The following is a 16,587-nucleotide window of genomic DNA, read 5'->3' on the forward strand; positions in this document are numbered from 1 at the left end:
AGGCCCAAGCCGAATGCTTTCTCCTGACCTCTCCAGCTGGCTCATGGGCAACAATCTCTTTTTACTGAGGCTCCAGTTCTATTGCAAAGGTAGCCAATGCTGTCCCTTCCTCAGAGAAGCCCCCAGCTTGTGATCTAGGAAATCTCAAAACCACCACTGCAAGCGTCTATAAAACTAAATAATAGAGAAGGAAAAAAGACAGATTCAGCCTTATGTATTAACTTACTCAGAAATCACTTTTAAGAGATGAGCACAGAGCCAGTGGGAGCTATGGCATCACAAAGTCAAGCCTTAAGAGCCAAGCCTGAAAGTAAATTGGAGGCGAAGTGGAGCCACACCCAGACCCATGCCCTGGCTTCAGCCGCACTTAGCAGTGTATCAGTGTTTGAAAGGAAAGCGTACTTTCCCATGCTGTCAAGAACCTTCTTTTCTACACTCACGAAACCCAGTGTCCTGGTTAAGACTCAACAGCCTTTCTCCTTCAGCTTTACCCAGGGGGTCATCAGTGGAAAATTAGAGGGGAGAAGAAAGAGGCTGGGTGGAGAGGCAGAGCTAATAATGCTTGAGCACTCACTATGTGCCAGGTGCCATTCTAAATATTCTATTGATTGACTCTGAAATCTTCACAAGAACCTTAAAAGGTAAGTACCATTATTAGTCCCATTTCACAGATGAGGGAATTGAAGCACAGAGAGGTTAGGCAACTTGCCTAAGATCAGACAGCTAGTAAGTGGCAGAGTCAGGATTTAAACACCAGCAGTCTGGCTCCAGAGTTAATTTTCTTAAACATGATGCTATCCTGCCTCTACTTCTTTTTCTACTTTTCATTTAAAGACAGCTGACAACTCCAAGCAAGGAGAAAGGTTTCACCTTTTATATATAATTCTACTCAGACACAAAACTCAGAGTGGGCCCAGGAGGAAAGAGAGGAATGAAAGGCTCTCAACCCAAGAAAATTCACTCTCCAAAGCAGAGTGATGGGACGTAAATTATGAGCCCAGAACATATGGGGGTAGTAATGAGTCAGAGAGAAGCTGTTTCCACTGGGGGGTTAGTGGAAATCACATTTTTTAAATGCAAAATAAAAAGTTAGGCAGTTGCTGAGTGGAATGGGACATGGAGGAAATGATCAAACTTGAAGCAAAAAGGTCCCTTCTCCCTCTTCCCTCCAGGGAAATAGAGGAGTTGTGAAAGGCAGGATGCAAGTTATGGGCAAAAGGCAAAATACAATGAGTTAATGTGGGAAATCTCCGGTCTAACAGGGTCTGTGGTTCCAAAGGCAAAGACTGCACATCATGCAAGATGAATGCCCTTCCTTGTCTGTATCACTAGCACTTCAAGTGGCAAGCCAGGGCATGCTAGCAGGTCAAAGGCCCAAATGATAACAGGAGGAGGTCCACTGCCTCCTGAACAGAGCTCCCAGCTGGGCCTGACTCTCGCACATAAATGCTCCTCCAGCTTAAAAAATTGAGGAGCTTTTGTTTTGTTTCATTTTACTGAGTAGTCAAGGCAAGTCAATCTTGCTTTCTTTAGGTAAAGTTTTACTGTAACCTCCTTTGGATTATGATTCAAGAAATCCCAACTCTTAAAGCAGGGGAAAGAGAAAGCAGCAGAATCAGGCCCACAGCCAGACCCAAAGGGGCTAGCCCAACCCTAACCTTATAGATCCCTGTTTCTGTTTTTCTCTTTCTGTCCCTCTCTGCTCCTCATCTCTCTCTCCCTCCCTTGCTCGCACGCGCGCGCACACACACACAAGCCAAAACATTCTGATTGTCCTACTTTGTAAACTAAACTTATTTCTTTGAGATATTTTAGAAGAGAGGAGTCATCCCTTCCTGTAAATCTTCGCCCATAACACACATATCATCCTCACAGGAGGCAGCATAGTACACTAGTCAGACCTTGATTCAAATCCCAACTCTGTTGCATGATAGTGGGCTTGACTTTCCTCATCTGTAAAAAGGGAAATTTTCCTAGTTCATAAGGTGCTTGCAGAAATGAAGGAAATAATATATAACATGCCTAGCATAAAGCCTTGTACACAAAAGGCATTGAATATATATTAATGCCCTTTTGAACAAGAAGTCAAGAATCACTTGGACTCTACCTGGAAACCCAGAGCCTTATTTCTGAGATGGGTAACTTAGCATATGTGTTATTTATCTCTCAAAACTAAATAATGGTAGTAGGAATGAAGGAAAACGGCCCTACCTCCTAGAGAAATTGAAGGATCCAGAAAGAAACGCTGACAGCAGGGAATGAATGTCTTCCCTCCCCTGTGCACATCTCTCTCCTTCCTCCCGCACTGGGCGGGGGAGGGCCTACAAAGCTAAGGAGGAGCTCCCTTGGTACTTGAGTGAGAGAGAGGAAAGTGGTGCCACTTTTAATATGGGTTTTCGTTTCTCTCCCTAGATACCAAACACAAAGGACAAGGGATGTACCAGGGGTGTACCAGGCAACAATGTGGGGGAAGGGAAATTTTCTTCAACTCAGCACAGGACGGTTAGGGAAGGGCATTTGTCACTTTGGTGGTTATCCATCAACCCACCTTAAAAAACAACAACAGTAAGTCTGGACATCAAAGACAAAACCATCTATAGAACTAACAAATGCAAACACCTGACAAGTGAGAAAGCTTTATTGAAACACATATATTTCAGGGGGTGGAAAAAAAGGAACAAGTTACAACCCACGATCCCAAGTTATGCCCTCCATTTCAATATCAATCCACACCAACTAAACCTTTTAAAAACACTCCTCCCTGCAGTTTACACATACAATAGAAACCACCCTAGGCCGACTCTATTGAAAGGGATTTCTTCTCTGGTATAGATTACTTTCACGAACGACTTTGTGTAGACACACTTGTAAGAATAAAAAGGTCAGTTTGGAATAGTGAGTTTCAGAAAATGAACCTTAGATCATCAGACTCTTCTTAGAAAGGTCTCAACACACCAGACCCATGACATCTAGGTCAAGTTTAGGAAGCAACAGAAAAAATAGGAACTGAAACCACTTCAAGAAGGAAATCAGAATAACTGGGAGATTCTCTGAACACATTCTCCTGGAGCACTAACAGTGCCCAGCCTGGAGAAACACTGGACCAGTTTAGACAGTACTTAGCTACTCTGGCTGACGTAATGGTATTAGACCATATTCTGTGAGGCAACACACCAAGGACAAACACTAAGAAAGATGGGGTACATGAGAGTGAAGCTGTCTCATCTTCCATTAGAGAAATGAGGAGCTCTCCCACAACCGCTATATCAGTTTAAAATGAAAAGAATTCAGCATGGGCTGGGAGACACTTCACCCTCAGTCATTCTGGTCCTCTGGGACCACTGAGAAGCCCTTGCTGAGCATGTCCCTGACTCAGTTGAAAGGCCATTATCTAATTAAAGTTCTGTTCTAAAGCAGCTCCATTATAAGGGTCCCCCAAAAGTCTAGTGAAGGTGTCTAGAACTGGAAGGAACTTAGGAATTTTCTTATTCTTTCAAAGAAAACTATTAGACCCAAGCAAGGTGGAAACTGCTTAAAAACAAAAAGAGCTAAAAGCCAAGTTCCAGAAATTTATCAAGGTAGAAATGGAGTTAAAAGCATAAATTGGAGAGGAAGGAAAGGACCTACTCACCTCTCTCCCATCTTCTCCCAAGTCTTTAGTAACCCAACCCTGCTTCCTACAGCCTTGGCCTCAGACAGGCACACCTTAAAACACAGACAGTACAAATACCAAAGGTAGCCAGGGCTTACTGGGGAAGTAGGAACAAGGATAGCAAGACAGGAGATAAAAAGTTGTTTTAAAAGATTTTTAAAGTTAATTAAACCTCACAAAGATATAAGAAAAAATGAAAACATACTAACTCTGAAAACATACTAAATTATGCACAAATAAAAACATTTTGAAGAGACCCTTATTCTTGAGCCTGCTTTAAAAAGAGCAACAAGTCACCATCACTCTAGCCTAATGAGATTTGTAGAAATACATGTTTGTACACACGCATACATAACACACACACACACACATTAAATTATAAATCTTTGCTCTTGGTTTCTTCACTTCTTCTGACTTGCCCTGGACAGAGCTGAACCTGCAGAGAAGGACAGGGACTCATAAGCCCAGCTTCTGCTTGGCCATCGAGGAACGGAGCTGCAGAGTCCCTTCTGCCCAAGACCCTGGGTACTGTCGCATCTTCTGCCACAGGCTCACTTCTTCCCCAGTCGAGTCCATCCAGTCCACCACTTCCCCATTACTGATCCCTGAGGAGAAACACCAGAGGATGCTGAACAGGGACCCCACTCCTCAGCCCACCAGGAAAGATGGGTTATAGGGCAAAGGGAGCCACCCTCTAAAAGACAGTGTGCTATGAAGATGGGCTGACAGGGACAGCAGTCTGGAAACTGCTCCCAGTTGATCCTGCGCAGCTATTTCTGTGCTCCTGAGACTATCAAGAGACTTCAGATTGATGAAATGGGACTCCAAATGGCACACAGTAGCTCGAGACCTCTTATTCTGAGGCTGTTACAGAGCTCTAGTGTCTGACACCGCATGCCACAGCTACTGCCCTCTGTTGGGCAACTTGACTTAAACTTTTTTTTTTTTTTTTAAAGGCAGCAGCAGCAGCTGAACACCTTTTTCTCTAGCTGTAGACTCCAGGCCTGAAGTTTGGATTGTATGTGGCCTCAATCCTATTCTCTTGTACATTCATTCATTCAACAAACATTTATTGAGTGCCTACTGTGTAGCAGGTACTCTTCTAGGCTCTGGAGATAAAAGTGATGAACAAAGCAGAAAAAGTCCTGCCCATAGGCAGCTTACATTTCAATAGGGAAGACAGAAAACACACTAGTAAATCAACAAGAGTATTTCAAACAGTGAAGTAAACGTCATGAAATAAATAAACAGGCTGATTTGTAGTGCCTAGATCAGGGCCTCCTTTCGATGGAGTGGTCTGAGGGCCGCTCCAAGGAGATAACTGAGTCAAGATCTGAAGGAAGGGAAGGAGCCAGACTTTCCAGACAGAGGGAACACTAATTGCAAAGGTTATGAAGTGGGAATAAGCTCGGTATATTTGGAGAGCAGAAAGAAAGTCATTGTGGTTGGAGGTGATATAGGATGGATCATAAAGGAACAGAGGGTCCAGATTATCCAGGGGCCTGTATGCATGGTAAGAACTTTGGATTGTTTTCTAGGTACAAGAGGAAGCCACTGAAGGGTTTTAAGTAGGGGACTGATATGAACTGGCTTACATCTATAAAAACATCATTCTAGATGCTTGTGTTAAATACTTTGTATGAGTTATTAATGTACAAGTAGTATTGAAGGCCTCAGGAATGCAGAGACTGTAGAGAGAGAAAACACTAAGCCTTGAGAGCACCAATATTTAAAGTTTGGGTGGAGAATGAGGAACCCACAAAGAAAAGTGTACTGTCGATAGAAACTAAGTATTTCAAGAAAAAGGGAGTGATCAGCTATGTTAAATAGCATTGAAAATTCTAATAAGATGAAAACAAAACTTTGGCATGAGCACTTGCTCAGTGGAGTGGTGGGACAGAAGCCAGATCACAGTGGATTTTGGATTAAAGGAGAGGTGAGGAAGTGGAGACGATTCTTTTTAAGAAATTAGATGGGGGGTGTGGGGTCAAGAGAAGGTTTATTTCTATTTCTTAAGATTGGAAATACCAGAGCATATCTGTTTTCACCTCCTGTAGGGAGGCAGAGAGAATGAAACTGATCAGACAGGAGAGATAGGAGATTCCAATAGTGAGGTCATTGAGAAGGTGAGGGTGTGATCCAGAACACTTGGAAAGAGCTTGGCCTTGGCTAGAAAGGACTCTTCTTTCATTATAGCAGGATGAAAGATGAAAATTATAGGTAGGTTTGTGGAGTTTTTTGGTGGCAAAATGATGGCATTCCTGGCAATCAGGGTCACATTTATCTATACACATAACAGCACATGAGCTCAGCCTTCCCCTAGGCCTGGCACAGAGTAGGCACTCAATAAATATTGGTTGAACATTAAGTGAAAGGAAAGAAGACAACTCTGGTCATAGAGAAGCTTTGTAGGGAGGGGCAAGGGTATATTAGGAGTGAACTATACAAGAGGCCTTTAAGACAGTGAGAATGGAGGAGAGGCTCTCACCAGTGCCAACACCCAGCCTGACCCCTCCCAGGAAGTCATTGCTGGCCAGGGGCTCCCGGTCCCACACAGTCAGTTCCAGACACATGTTTTGTAGATCTTCCAGCCTCACACCATTGTAGACAAATGTATGGTTGTAGTGGGGATTCAGGGTCTTCTTCATCACAGGAGTTTTACGCTTACTGGCCTTGTTCCTCATGGGAAGGAGGTATCTGGCAGAGGGTGGGGAGTAATCAACAACCTACTTAAAGCTGGCAATATCTATCTAAATCCCCCTTTCCCCTACCAGCAGGTATAGCCCAGGAAGGTGAGTCAACATTCAGATCCTAGTACACACACTCCCTCCTTTGAATCTGCTGAAGCAGAGTTCCTACTACCTCCACTAGATCATTCACCTGATTCAATTCCTTTAACCTGGAGAGAAAATTAACATATTGTTATCAGTGAGTTGTTGTTTATACTCCACCAAAAATGGGTTTTAAATATTTCGTTCCACTTCTATTGGGAAAGATCTTCTTTAAATAAAACCAATAGTAACAACTATAGGCATAGCCAAATATGATTTGCTAGAGAACTTAAGCCAGTGGAGCGGTCTATAATTTGTGGAAAACTGGCATTGCTTAAATATTGTGGGGAACAGAGTCCTGAGTTCCCAAATCTTGACAGTCAGGGACATAGATATTTACTCAGGATTAATTAAGAGCATAAGTCTATAACAAAGGAAAAGTCAGACCTATCTGTCTACCACCATTCTCTTTGGAAATGAACACTACAGCCCAGTCCAAACTGAGCTCAGACCAGTGCACAGTGGGTAGTGGAGGTTTTGCCATTACCTAATTTCAGGAACAAAGTTGGTCACTGGATGTGGTAGGACACACAAGGATAATATCCACAGAGAAAGGTTAAATTGGGTTCCTCTCTTAGCTCTCTTGTCCTGAAACTGGTTAGTTTGGTACTGGTCCAGGGACTCACCCCTTGACAAAGCTGTCTGAAGTCCCTCCAGATTTGGCAGCTGTCAGGTTCTTGGCTTCTTTGATCCACACCTGGAGCTCTCCCCCTTCCCCACCTTTACCTGTAAGGGATGTCAGCCATAGCAAGTGAGCCCCCACACCTCCAGATTTCTCTTGAGCTTTACCTACATAGCACTTCCATTCCCTGCTCCTGAAGGCAGCAAGCTCCATGATAATTGGACCACACCTGACTTGTATTCTCAGTACCTAGCACAGTGCCGACAGCAAGCAAGAGGTGCTCAATTGATAACAACAATAGCAATAAATGCTTATTGAAAACTGGCTATGTGCCAGATTCTACGTTAAGCATTTCTCAAAACAACGCTATGAGATATAAACTATTATTGTCCTCATTGTCTAGATGAGAAAATTGAGGCTTAGAGAAATAAAGTTGCCTGATATTTGTCGAATGATTTTAAAAAAAGGGAACTCCTCCACTTGCGTTCTTGATCCCATCCCCTCTTCATAGGACTCATCAGGAGTCATCAATTTCAACCCCCACCTCCCATTTTTAATATCTCTTTCTCCACTGGTTCCATCCCTTCAGTCTAAATATATGCTAGTCTCATCTCTTTTTTTTAAAAAAATCCTTTTATTTTTTTTTGTGTGTGAAGAAGATCAGCCCTGCGCTAACATCTGCCAATCCTCCTCTTTTTTTTGCTGAGGAAGACTTGCCCTGGGCTAACATCCGTGCCCATCTTCCTCCACTTTATATGGGACGCCGCCACAGCATGGCGTGCCAAGCAGTGTGTCGGTGCGCGAACCTGCGAACCCCGGGCCGACGCAGCGGAGCGCGCACACTTAACCGCTTGCGCCACCGGGCTGGCCCCTAAAAAATCCTTTTAAAAGAAAATCTCCCTTTAACCTTATCTTCTTTTCAAGCTATTCTCCATGTCTTTCCTTTCTCTCACCATCAATTATCCTTAAAAAAAAAAAAAGTCTACACTCACCACCTCTTCTTCTTTGCCTCATTCACTCAGCCTAGTTTCTAGTGAAATCTGGTTTCTGTTTCCACTAATCCACTGAAAATGTAACCTAACACGGATGAGCCATGTCACGATGAGTCATGAACTAAGAATTCTCATTGGGCCTGACTTCCCAGTAGTATTTCAATATTGTTGACAACCCCTGCTCCCTTCTTCAAGCTCTCTCCTGGCATTGCTCTCTCCTGACAACCCTCTACCTCACTGACTTTTCTTCCTCTCTTCATCCTTTAAAATGTTGCTGTTCCCTATGGTTCTATCCTTGCCTCTCTTCTCTAGCACACTCTCTTTGGGGATCTCATTGATTCCCCAAATCCTATCGATTAGACCTTGCTGAAAGGATATTTTTAAGAACTTTGAATTCCCATTGCCAATGCATCAAGTTCAACTCCTTACCATTATGTTCAAGGCCCTTTCCAGCCAGCTCTAGCCTCATCTCCAATTCCAGCCCCACTCCCACATCTACATATCATAACTCCAGCCCCACTGAAATAAGGAATTCACTCCATCACACTCACACACAACCCCACATTTACCACACCTTTTTAAAACCTTTGCTCATGGTATCTCCTCTTCTGGAAATGCTCTTCTCACCTCATCCTCTTCCTTTCTGCCTAGTAAAGTCTTAAGTACAGTTTCATGATTGCTGCCTCTGTAAAGCTCTCCCAAATGTAAGCAGACAGAATTCATCACTCCCCTATCTGTGTTCTCTTAGCATATGACTGTCTTTATTGCTACACTAAGCTCTTCAAAGGAGGGCAAATATCGCGTCTTATTCATCTACATATCCATAGTCACTAGCACAGTGCCTGTGTGATTTCCTCTTCCTCAGCCTTCAATTTATTGTCCCTCATACTTTACCTCCCCTTCCAACCACCCTTTCTCAGCCCCAAAGTCTCTATTCTGTTCCGCGCTCTTAGTAGCTTGCCACAGCTGGACCAAGACCAAGTCAGTTTAATGACCCAAAAAAAAGAATGCCAACTCTAAGGCATTCCCTTCTGCTTGAAAAAGTCAAAAAAGGCTTACTTAGTAAAGGAATCTTCTCTAGAAGACACTCCAGGGTATATCTCAATCTAGTCTCTCCAACAGTGCTAGCCACTAGCCAGCACCACCTCACACAGAAACTGTGCAGAAAAGTAAGCTAAACCAGGGCCCCAAAGAAAACTCACTCTTTTTCCGGTCACCTCCAACAGGGAGTTTGGAGGCTGGGATGTATTTCAATGAAACCACCAACTCGCCTTTGTGTGATGGCAAGCCAGGCGGGGACTCAGCACTGATCTGAAACAAAGGGAAACCCAACAGGTCAAGCTGGGCTTCTCAGGAGTTGTTGGGACCTCTCGCTGAGGAGATTCTAAAATTACTCCCAAGAACAGCTTCATGGCATAAGAGGATCCTTCTCCCTATGAATACAATATCCATGGTCCCTAGGCCATGGCAGCCACAGGTTTCTAAGGCGGTTTCTTCAGAAGGAGCTGCAGAAGGACGAACAAGAGTCTTCTGCAATGCCCACTATTTTGCTACTTTGGGGATACAGTTACCAGATTCCAAATACCCTCAAAGGTCTTCCAGCAAGGTTGCCACAACAAACTCACAGGGTACCGACACCATGATGAAGAATCTTGCTACTAGCACTTGTTAGTAATAGCCAAAAAGCGGAAACAATCTGAATGTCAATCAATATAGCAAAGGATTAGATGAGTGATTTTAATGCCATCATACGGCATATGGCATGCAATCATCAAAAAGAATGTAGTGAATCTGTACATGCTGACATAGAAAGATGTCAAAGATGTATTGTTAACAAAGCAAGATGCAGAAAAGTATCCCACTTATATTAAAATATATTCATATTTATACATGTGAATATATATGTATGTAAAAAATGATTATCATTATCACCATATAAATGCCAGGCACTGTTATAAGTACTTTAAGTATATCATTTTGTTTAATCCTTAAGATAGTCCCTATGAGATAGGTACAATTATCCCCATTTTACAGATTGTGGAACAGAGAGGTTAAGTAACTTGCTCAAGGTCACACAGTTAGTAATTGGCAGAGGCAGGATTCAAATTCAGACAGACTGGTTCCAGAATCCATGCTTTTAACCACTATACTACACTGCATAGAAAAACCCAGAAGGACACAGACAAACTTAACACTTGTTTCTTCTAAGGAAGGGAGTGAAATAGGGAACGGAAAGAGGGCTTTCACTTTTTACTTTGTATATATTTATAGTGTCTTTTTAATGAGAATGGCATGTATCACTTATATGATTTTCAAAGATAAAAAGTGTTTTTTAAAAGAGAGCTTGCAAAGATTTGAGGGCTAGGTGGAACTCTGTTACAAGGATTTGAATATGCCACAACTTTTAATTTTACATTTATTTCTGTTACTTTTGATTAATTACTCTACCACCAGAATCTAAATGCCAGGAGGACAGGAATCAAGTCTATTTTTGTTCATCCTAGTAAGCCCAACACTTAGCAAAGTACCTGGCACATAGTAGGTACCCCACAAATATTTACTGAATGAATGCAAGAGTGAATGAATGAATGTCTGGGATGAGCAGCAAGTGGTCTAGCATCTTTGGCTATGGATAGCAGAACTGCTTCACTCTATTGGCTCTCTTGGCGGTGGCTCTGTTCTTTGTGATCTGGTATCCAGAACATGAGCTGGTGCCAACCAGAGATGCCCTTTCACCTGCCTGTGTTCTATGGGCTCCTCTAGCCTATGTCCTCACCACTAAGCATACTGATGCCAGGAAGGCATAATCCCCATCGGTTTCAAAAAATGTACCACATGCCCAGAATGCACAAAGTTCAGTGTGTGGGAGAGAGGCAAAAGAATAGGGAGGTGGATACCAGGAAGAGAAAACTGAATGGGAGCAAATAGATTACTAGGGCAAAAAAAGAAAAAAAAAATCAGAGACAATAAACGTAGAATGTTTTAAATTAAAATAGATATGTAATACCGGAGTGGTCTTTTTGTTCTTTATAAATAAAATGTCTACACAATTTATTAATTTCTAGATTGTGAACTTCAGTGGACTCTTCAAAATTGGAGTTTAGCCTTAGCAGGAAATTGGTGTATTTGTTTCAGTAGCCTATTTTCATTCTGGCTCAAAATAATTGCAAAGACCAAATACCTCCATTTTAATGCAGTTCTTTCTTTTGATATAAGACATTTTTATTGGCAGTAGTTTATGATGGTTTACAGTGACATTTCCAATATAATTATATCAGCTGTAGACCCCTGAGAGAACGACTTGCATGCCAAATGCTTAAGAAATTCTAAATTTCTAATAATATACTACAGTTTAGTGATAATTGCTTTCTCATTTTTATCAATATTTAAAGGGACAGATTTAATGTTGTTATTATTTTTTTGGAGGGCAGTGGCTATCAAAATATTGGATGTACATTTCCTTTGACTCAGCAATTCCACCACCAGAAATTTCTCCTATAGTTACATTCACAAAAGAAAACCAAGATATGTTAGAGCATAGTTTTAACAGCGAAAAAAAAAAGCAAACAATTTAAATGCCCATCAGTGAGGGTATGGTAAATAAATTATAATACAGGCACATGAAAGAATACTATACAGCAATTAAAATGAGATAGATGTGTAAGTGATGGCATAGACAGATGTCCATGATAAATGATAAATTGTTAAATGAAAAAAATGAAGATATACATACACAATGAGGTTCATATGAGCCCATTTGTGTAAAAAAGGAAAAAATATAAATCCATATGTGTATATCCGTGCTGCTTAATACAAAATTTCTATAAATATATCCAAATAGTTGATAATAGTGGTTATTTCTAGGGAATGGAACCTACTCTTTTTATACACTTATATGTTTTAATTTCGAACCATGCGCATATAAATTCTTTTACTCTTAATTTTCTTAATAAGCAATATGCGTAAACATGGTAAAAAGTTCAAATGTTCTAAAAGGGCCTACAGAGAAAACTAAATTGCCCCCATACCTCTGTCTGTCTTCCTAGAGGCAGCCACTACTACTAGTTTCTTATGAATCTCTCCAAAGAGATTCTATGTACCATGTACTATTTTTAGCATTTAAAATGCTAGTGTAAAAAAATTTTACAGAAGAATCTTGCCATTAAACAGTTCTGATAATCAAGAAGTCCTAGCAATTTCATCTTAACCAGAATGACAGTAACCTATTGAATGTCCACTATGTGCCAGGCACTGATGGCTACTTTGTATACAAACCTGCAATATGGGAATATTACTATTATCTCCGTTTTATAGATGAAGAAACTAAGGCTCACAGAAGTTAGGTGACTTACCTAAGTTACTTAAAGTTAGGTGACTTACCTAGCTGGCAAATAACAGAACCAGGATTTGAATCCAGGTCTGTACTCAGATCCCAGGCACTATTATGCACACTGCTACACTCTCACCTTAGATGCCACTTCCAAAGTAAAATTTTCCCTGGCTGTGTGACCAGGAGCACAGCAATTGGAACTCCATGAATTGCTTTACTTCCCATTTCTTTAGCAAAAAGGTTAGTTTGGAAGAAGAGTGCAGATTAGGATAGACCCAAAAGGTTAGCGTAAAGAAGAGGTGCAAGTTAGGATGTTAGGATACACCCAGACTCTGTAAGGTTAGGAAGCAAAGCTTGGCACACATATGAAAGACTTTTCAAAGGAAAACCATGGCTTCATCCTTTGGGCTACACAGAAGAGATTACTCACACTTGACATACAAGTGCATCTGAAATTACTGTCAAACACAGAAACCCCAGCAGGGTGCGCTAGAATGCTACAGAAGACTACATTCAAAGACGCTACCAACATGTACCAGCAGAGGTCACTGCAGACAATTCTACCTCAGATCCAAACTGTGGAAGGAGTTGTTAAAGCCGACTACCTTTCCATGTAAAGGGAGGCAATGATCCAGTTTCTTATCAAGCTTCCAGGAATCCATCTGGACCTCTGCCTCTCCAAGGAAAGTGTTTCTGCCAAAACGACCATGATGCCAAACCGAGAACTGCAAAGTCCTCTGGGCCAGGAGAGATTCTGGGATCTCATACTGTGAAAGAAAAGGAGAAGTCCAAGATGATTAGTTAGTGGTAATTCCTCCAAAAAGATTATTCCAAAACCTGAGCAACCATACCCAAAGTCCACAGTCCTGAATATCAAATTACTTTAGTCGCTAAGCACTTTGAGGTTCCTCACTCAAAGCCTCCACTTACCCCATTTCACAAAAACCTACCATATTCCATGGGAGGACCTGGAAAATCAATTTTTCCTTGAGTGGGTGAGAGAACATGGGAACATTCAAAAAGAATTGCCATGGAGACTCCTGATCCCAAATGACTTTTTAAAATGAGATTTGTGGCCACGTGAATCTCCAACTTCACAACCATCCAAGAAAGCCAGATCACATTTTCCTCTTCTCTGGAAGCTCGGGATGTGAACAGATGCCCATAGTGTATCCTCAGACACAGACATGGCCACTGAAAACCATGTCAACCAGCCATGTAGCAGAGGAACAGCTACAGCTCAGCGCACAAGGCAGAACAAGTTCTCCTACCCTGAGGATCTAGATACTTACTCTGAGGATCTCATCATAGAGTGGATTGACAGTATCCTGCTTGATGCTGGTTTTTCTTTTTCCTTGGCGGGACTTGTCAGGCAGAAGATACGTCTTCACGTATCTAGAAACCAAGGAGAATACTGAGTAATTTGCCGTCTTTTCTCAAGCCCATTCTTCACTTTCCTGCTCTCCATATACATATGCCATGATGAAATGAAAATGTCACACCAAGCCCTCTTAGACATGCCGTTCTTGCATTTTCCCAATCTTGGTCCCTTTCCCACATCGCCCCTAAACACTCTCAATCACACCTCCCTGTCTGCCCAGGAACAGATAACCTCTGTTCAAGAGTGCCCAGACAGATGCTAGGGTATAAGCTCTCATCTCAGAGCATCAGTCAGATTCCAGAAGAACTCACGGGTTAGAGCGCTTCTTGGCTTCATCAGCATAAGCCAGCTGGTGGCACTCCTTCACGTGGATGACCAGAGTCTGTGTTTGCTTCTCATACTTCAGGGAAAAGGCAATCTTGCCAGTCACAAAGATGTTCCCAAAATCGCCAGCTTCGCTATAGATGCTCATCATGCTGCCGATTGTACTCTGAAGAGAATGCACCCACAAACATCTGGTGAAGGCATACACCCCCTGCCACATTGCTCACATCTTCCCTCAGGATAAAGCCATAGTCACTGAACAAAACGCAAGTTTCAGAAGCCCCTGCAAAAGTCAGTACTGCCAACAGTCTTGGACGTAGAGTATAAGACAGCTCGTAGCACACTCACAACTGTCTGGGTTAATAAATCAGCCCATGGCTCCCCTAGGCTCTTAGCTTCTCTTCTGCCTCTCTTTATACACTTTTTATTGTTAATTTTCGCCTGCCTCAGAAGGTGGGCAAGGAGTAAAGGAAAAGTGTAACTAAGTCCATTTTTGGTGTATGTTATATATGCTAAAACGTTGGCTAGAAGGGGTCACTTACTAATTAAAACAAAACCTATAGAGAAAAGTGATTGCATCACAATTAGAGAGAAAACCCCACTAGAGGTGAAAAGACATCTTCCTCTTGGGTAGTAATCGGCTCTCCAAGCCCGCCATTCTCTTCCTGTGTGTGAGTAGGAACAAATTCTACTCACCCTGGTTCCTGACTCTATTTCTCCTAAACATCAATCTTCATACTTATGACAGAACTAGGCCCTTTAACTTCATGATTCTGATTGGTATTGTCACTCCTTAATCAAACCCTGATGCCACTTAACCCTTGAATGTGAGATCTGGAGTGGGCCCTGATGAAGAAATCTGATCTTGCTCACTTCATGGCCTGGGTATCTCTTTAGGGGATAAGTTATGGATTATTGTTCACAAGGCTGTGATGAACAACGTCTCCAGCCCTAATTACCTGACATACGAATCTCCAGGGCAGAGGCTGAGGAAGTCACCTAGCTGTATGCTAAGCAACTACAGTCTAAATTGAGGACTAGAATAAACAAATGCACCTCACTTACCTGGAAAGAGTGATTAGGAGGATTTCCCCAGGTTCTGACTCTGCTCTAGGGAGGCACTTCCTTCCTTCCTGTACCCCAACATGTCTATAGCCACAGAACTAATAGAACTTACCATGGAGGAGCCACTTCGCATGCTGCTTCTGGCTAGCTTCTGGCGATGCAACTTCACCAGGTGGTCGATGTCTTCTTCTTCTTCTTCCTCTTCCTAGAACAATAAAATATAGACTCAGAGTTTAATAAAAATAAAAAAAGTTCAAAGACTAATATCCTTCCTTTAGTGGGAGCCATAATTGTTGCTAAGCTCTGAGGTGTCATGTGCACGTGTATGCACATATCCTTATTTTTATGTCTCCTGATTTCAGGCTTCTATGCTATATTACAACCATCTTTCTCAAATCTCAAAGGAATAAGAATATCTCTTTCCCATTTGACAGCCACAACCCAGCCATTCCTTTACATTTAATCAAAATAAATGTTTATTTGAGCCCCCAACTATATATCAAGCAATGTATTAGAAGATAAAAGAGACAGTGAAGACAGTCTTTACTTTAGAAATTTGGGGGAATCAAGATTCATGTTGCCTTTTCCTAAAGAATTAAACAGGTTGATTGAGAGTATCAGTTACTACAGTCAACTCTAGATATATAAAATTTCATATAGTGACCAAGTGAAATACAAGGGTACTTACCATATCCACACTGAGGCCTGGGACAGATTTGCTTCTGTCTCCCAAGGAGCCACTTTCATGCCCCACATCTTCTGGGCGAAGATCGATCACAGATTTAGTGTATTCTGAGGGAAGACCAAAACCCATATCAAAAGAGACCTACTCTTCTCCATACCAAGAACCTATCAAGAGTACTCAGAACATCAATCTCAAAAGGCCATGAAGGGAAACCAGCTACCTGAAGGCCTGAGGATTTTTCTGGTGTTCTTCTTGAATATCATTTCACTCTCATCGACAGATACCACGTTTTGACCCCCAGGCTGAGTTTCCTAGGAAGGAATAGGGCAAGGAAATGGAAAAAGACAGTTGGGTAGGTGGAAGGATGGAGTAAGGAAGGATAGCCTTAAGAAGAAAAAGGCGGGGCTGGCCCTGTGGTGCAAGCGGTTAAGTGCACGTGCTCTGCTGCGGCAGCCCGGGATTCGCGGGTTCGGATCCCGGGCGCGCACCAACGCACCTCTTGTCAAGCCATGCTGTGGCGGCGTCCCATATAAAGTAGAGGAAGATGGGCATGGATGTTAGCCCAGGGCCAGTCTTCCTCAGCAAAAAGAGGAGGATTGGCAGATGTTAGCTCAGGGGCAATCTTCCTCACAAAAAAAAAAAGAAGAAGAAAAAGGCTCAGATTTTTGGTGAACTATGACAAACTTAAAGGAAAAATTAATTTAA

General features: G+C 42.1%; 1 protein-coding gene across 3 annotated transcripts in view; it reads right to left on the reverse strand.

Moving 5' to 3' along the window:
• Window positions 1-4,012: 4,012 nt before the first annotated feature.
• Window positions 4,013-16,587, reverse strand: part of SYTL4 (synaptotagmin like 4) — a 47,200-nt gene continuing 34,625 nt past the window's right edge. For all 3 annotated transcript variants that reach the window (XM_058536316.1, XM_058536314.1, XM_058536315.1), the window contains 10 exons: window positions 16,103-16,193; window positions 15,886-15,989; window positions 15,310-15,402; window positions 14,120-14,298; window positions 13,720-13,822; window positions 13,033-13,194; window positions 9,300-9,408; window positions 7,110-7,209; window positions 6,141-6,349; window positions 4,013-4,257 (listed from right to left, as the gene is read on the reverse strand). In XM_058536316.1, coding sequence (XP_058392299.1) covers window positions 4,109-4,257; window positions 6,141-6,349; window positions 7,110-7,209; window positions 9,300-9,408; window positions 13,033-13,194; window positions 13,720-13,822; window positions 14,120-14,298; window positions 15,310-15,402; window positions 15,886-15,989; window positions 16,103-16,193 — 1,299 coding nt within the window. In that variant the 3' untranslated portion in view covers window positions 4,013-4,108. The remainder of the gene's footprint in view (window positions 4,258-6,140; window positions 6,350-7,109; window positions 7,210-9,299; window positions 9,409-13,032; window positions 13,195-13,719; window positions 13,823-14,119; window positions 14,299-15,309; window positions 15,403-15,885; window positions 15,990-16,102; window positions 16,194-16,587) is intronic.

The sequence above is a fragment of the Diceros bicornis genome, chromosome X (assembly GCF_020826845.1).
Source record: "Diceros bicornis minor isolate mBicDic1 chromosome X, mDicBic1.mat.cur, whole genome shotgun sequence".
Classification (NCBI taxonomy): Eukaryota; Metazoa; Chordata; class Mammalia; order Perissodactyla; family Rhinocerotidae; genus Diceros; species Diceros bicornis.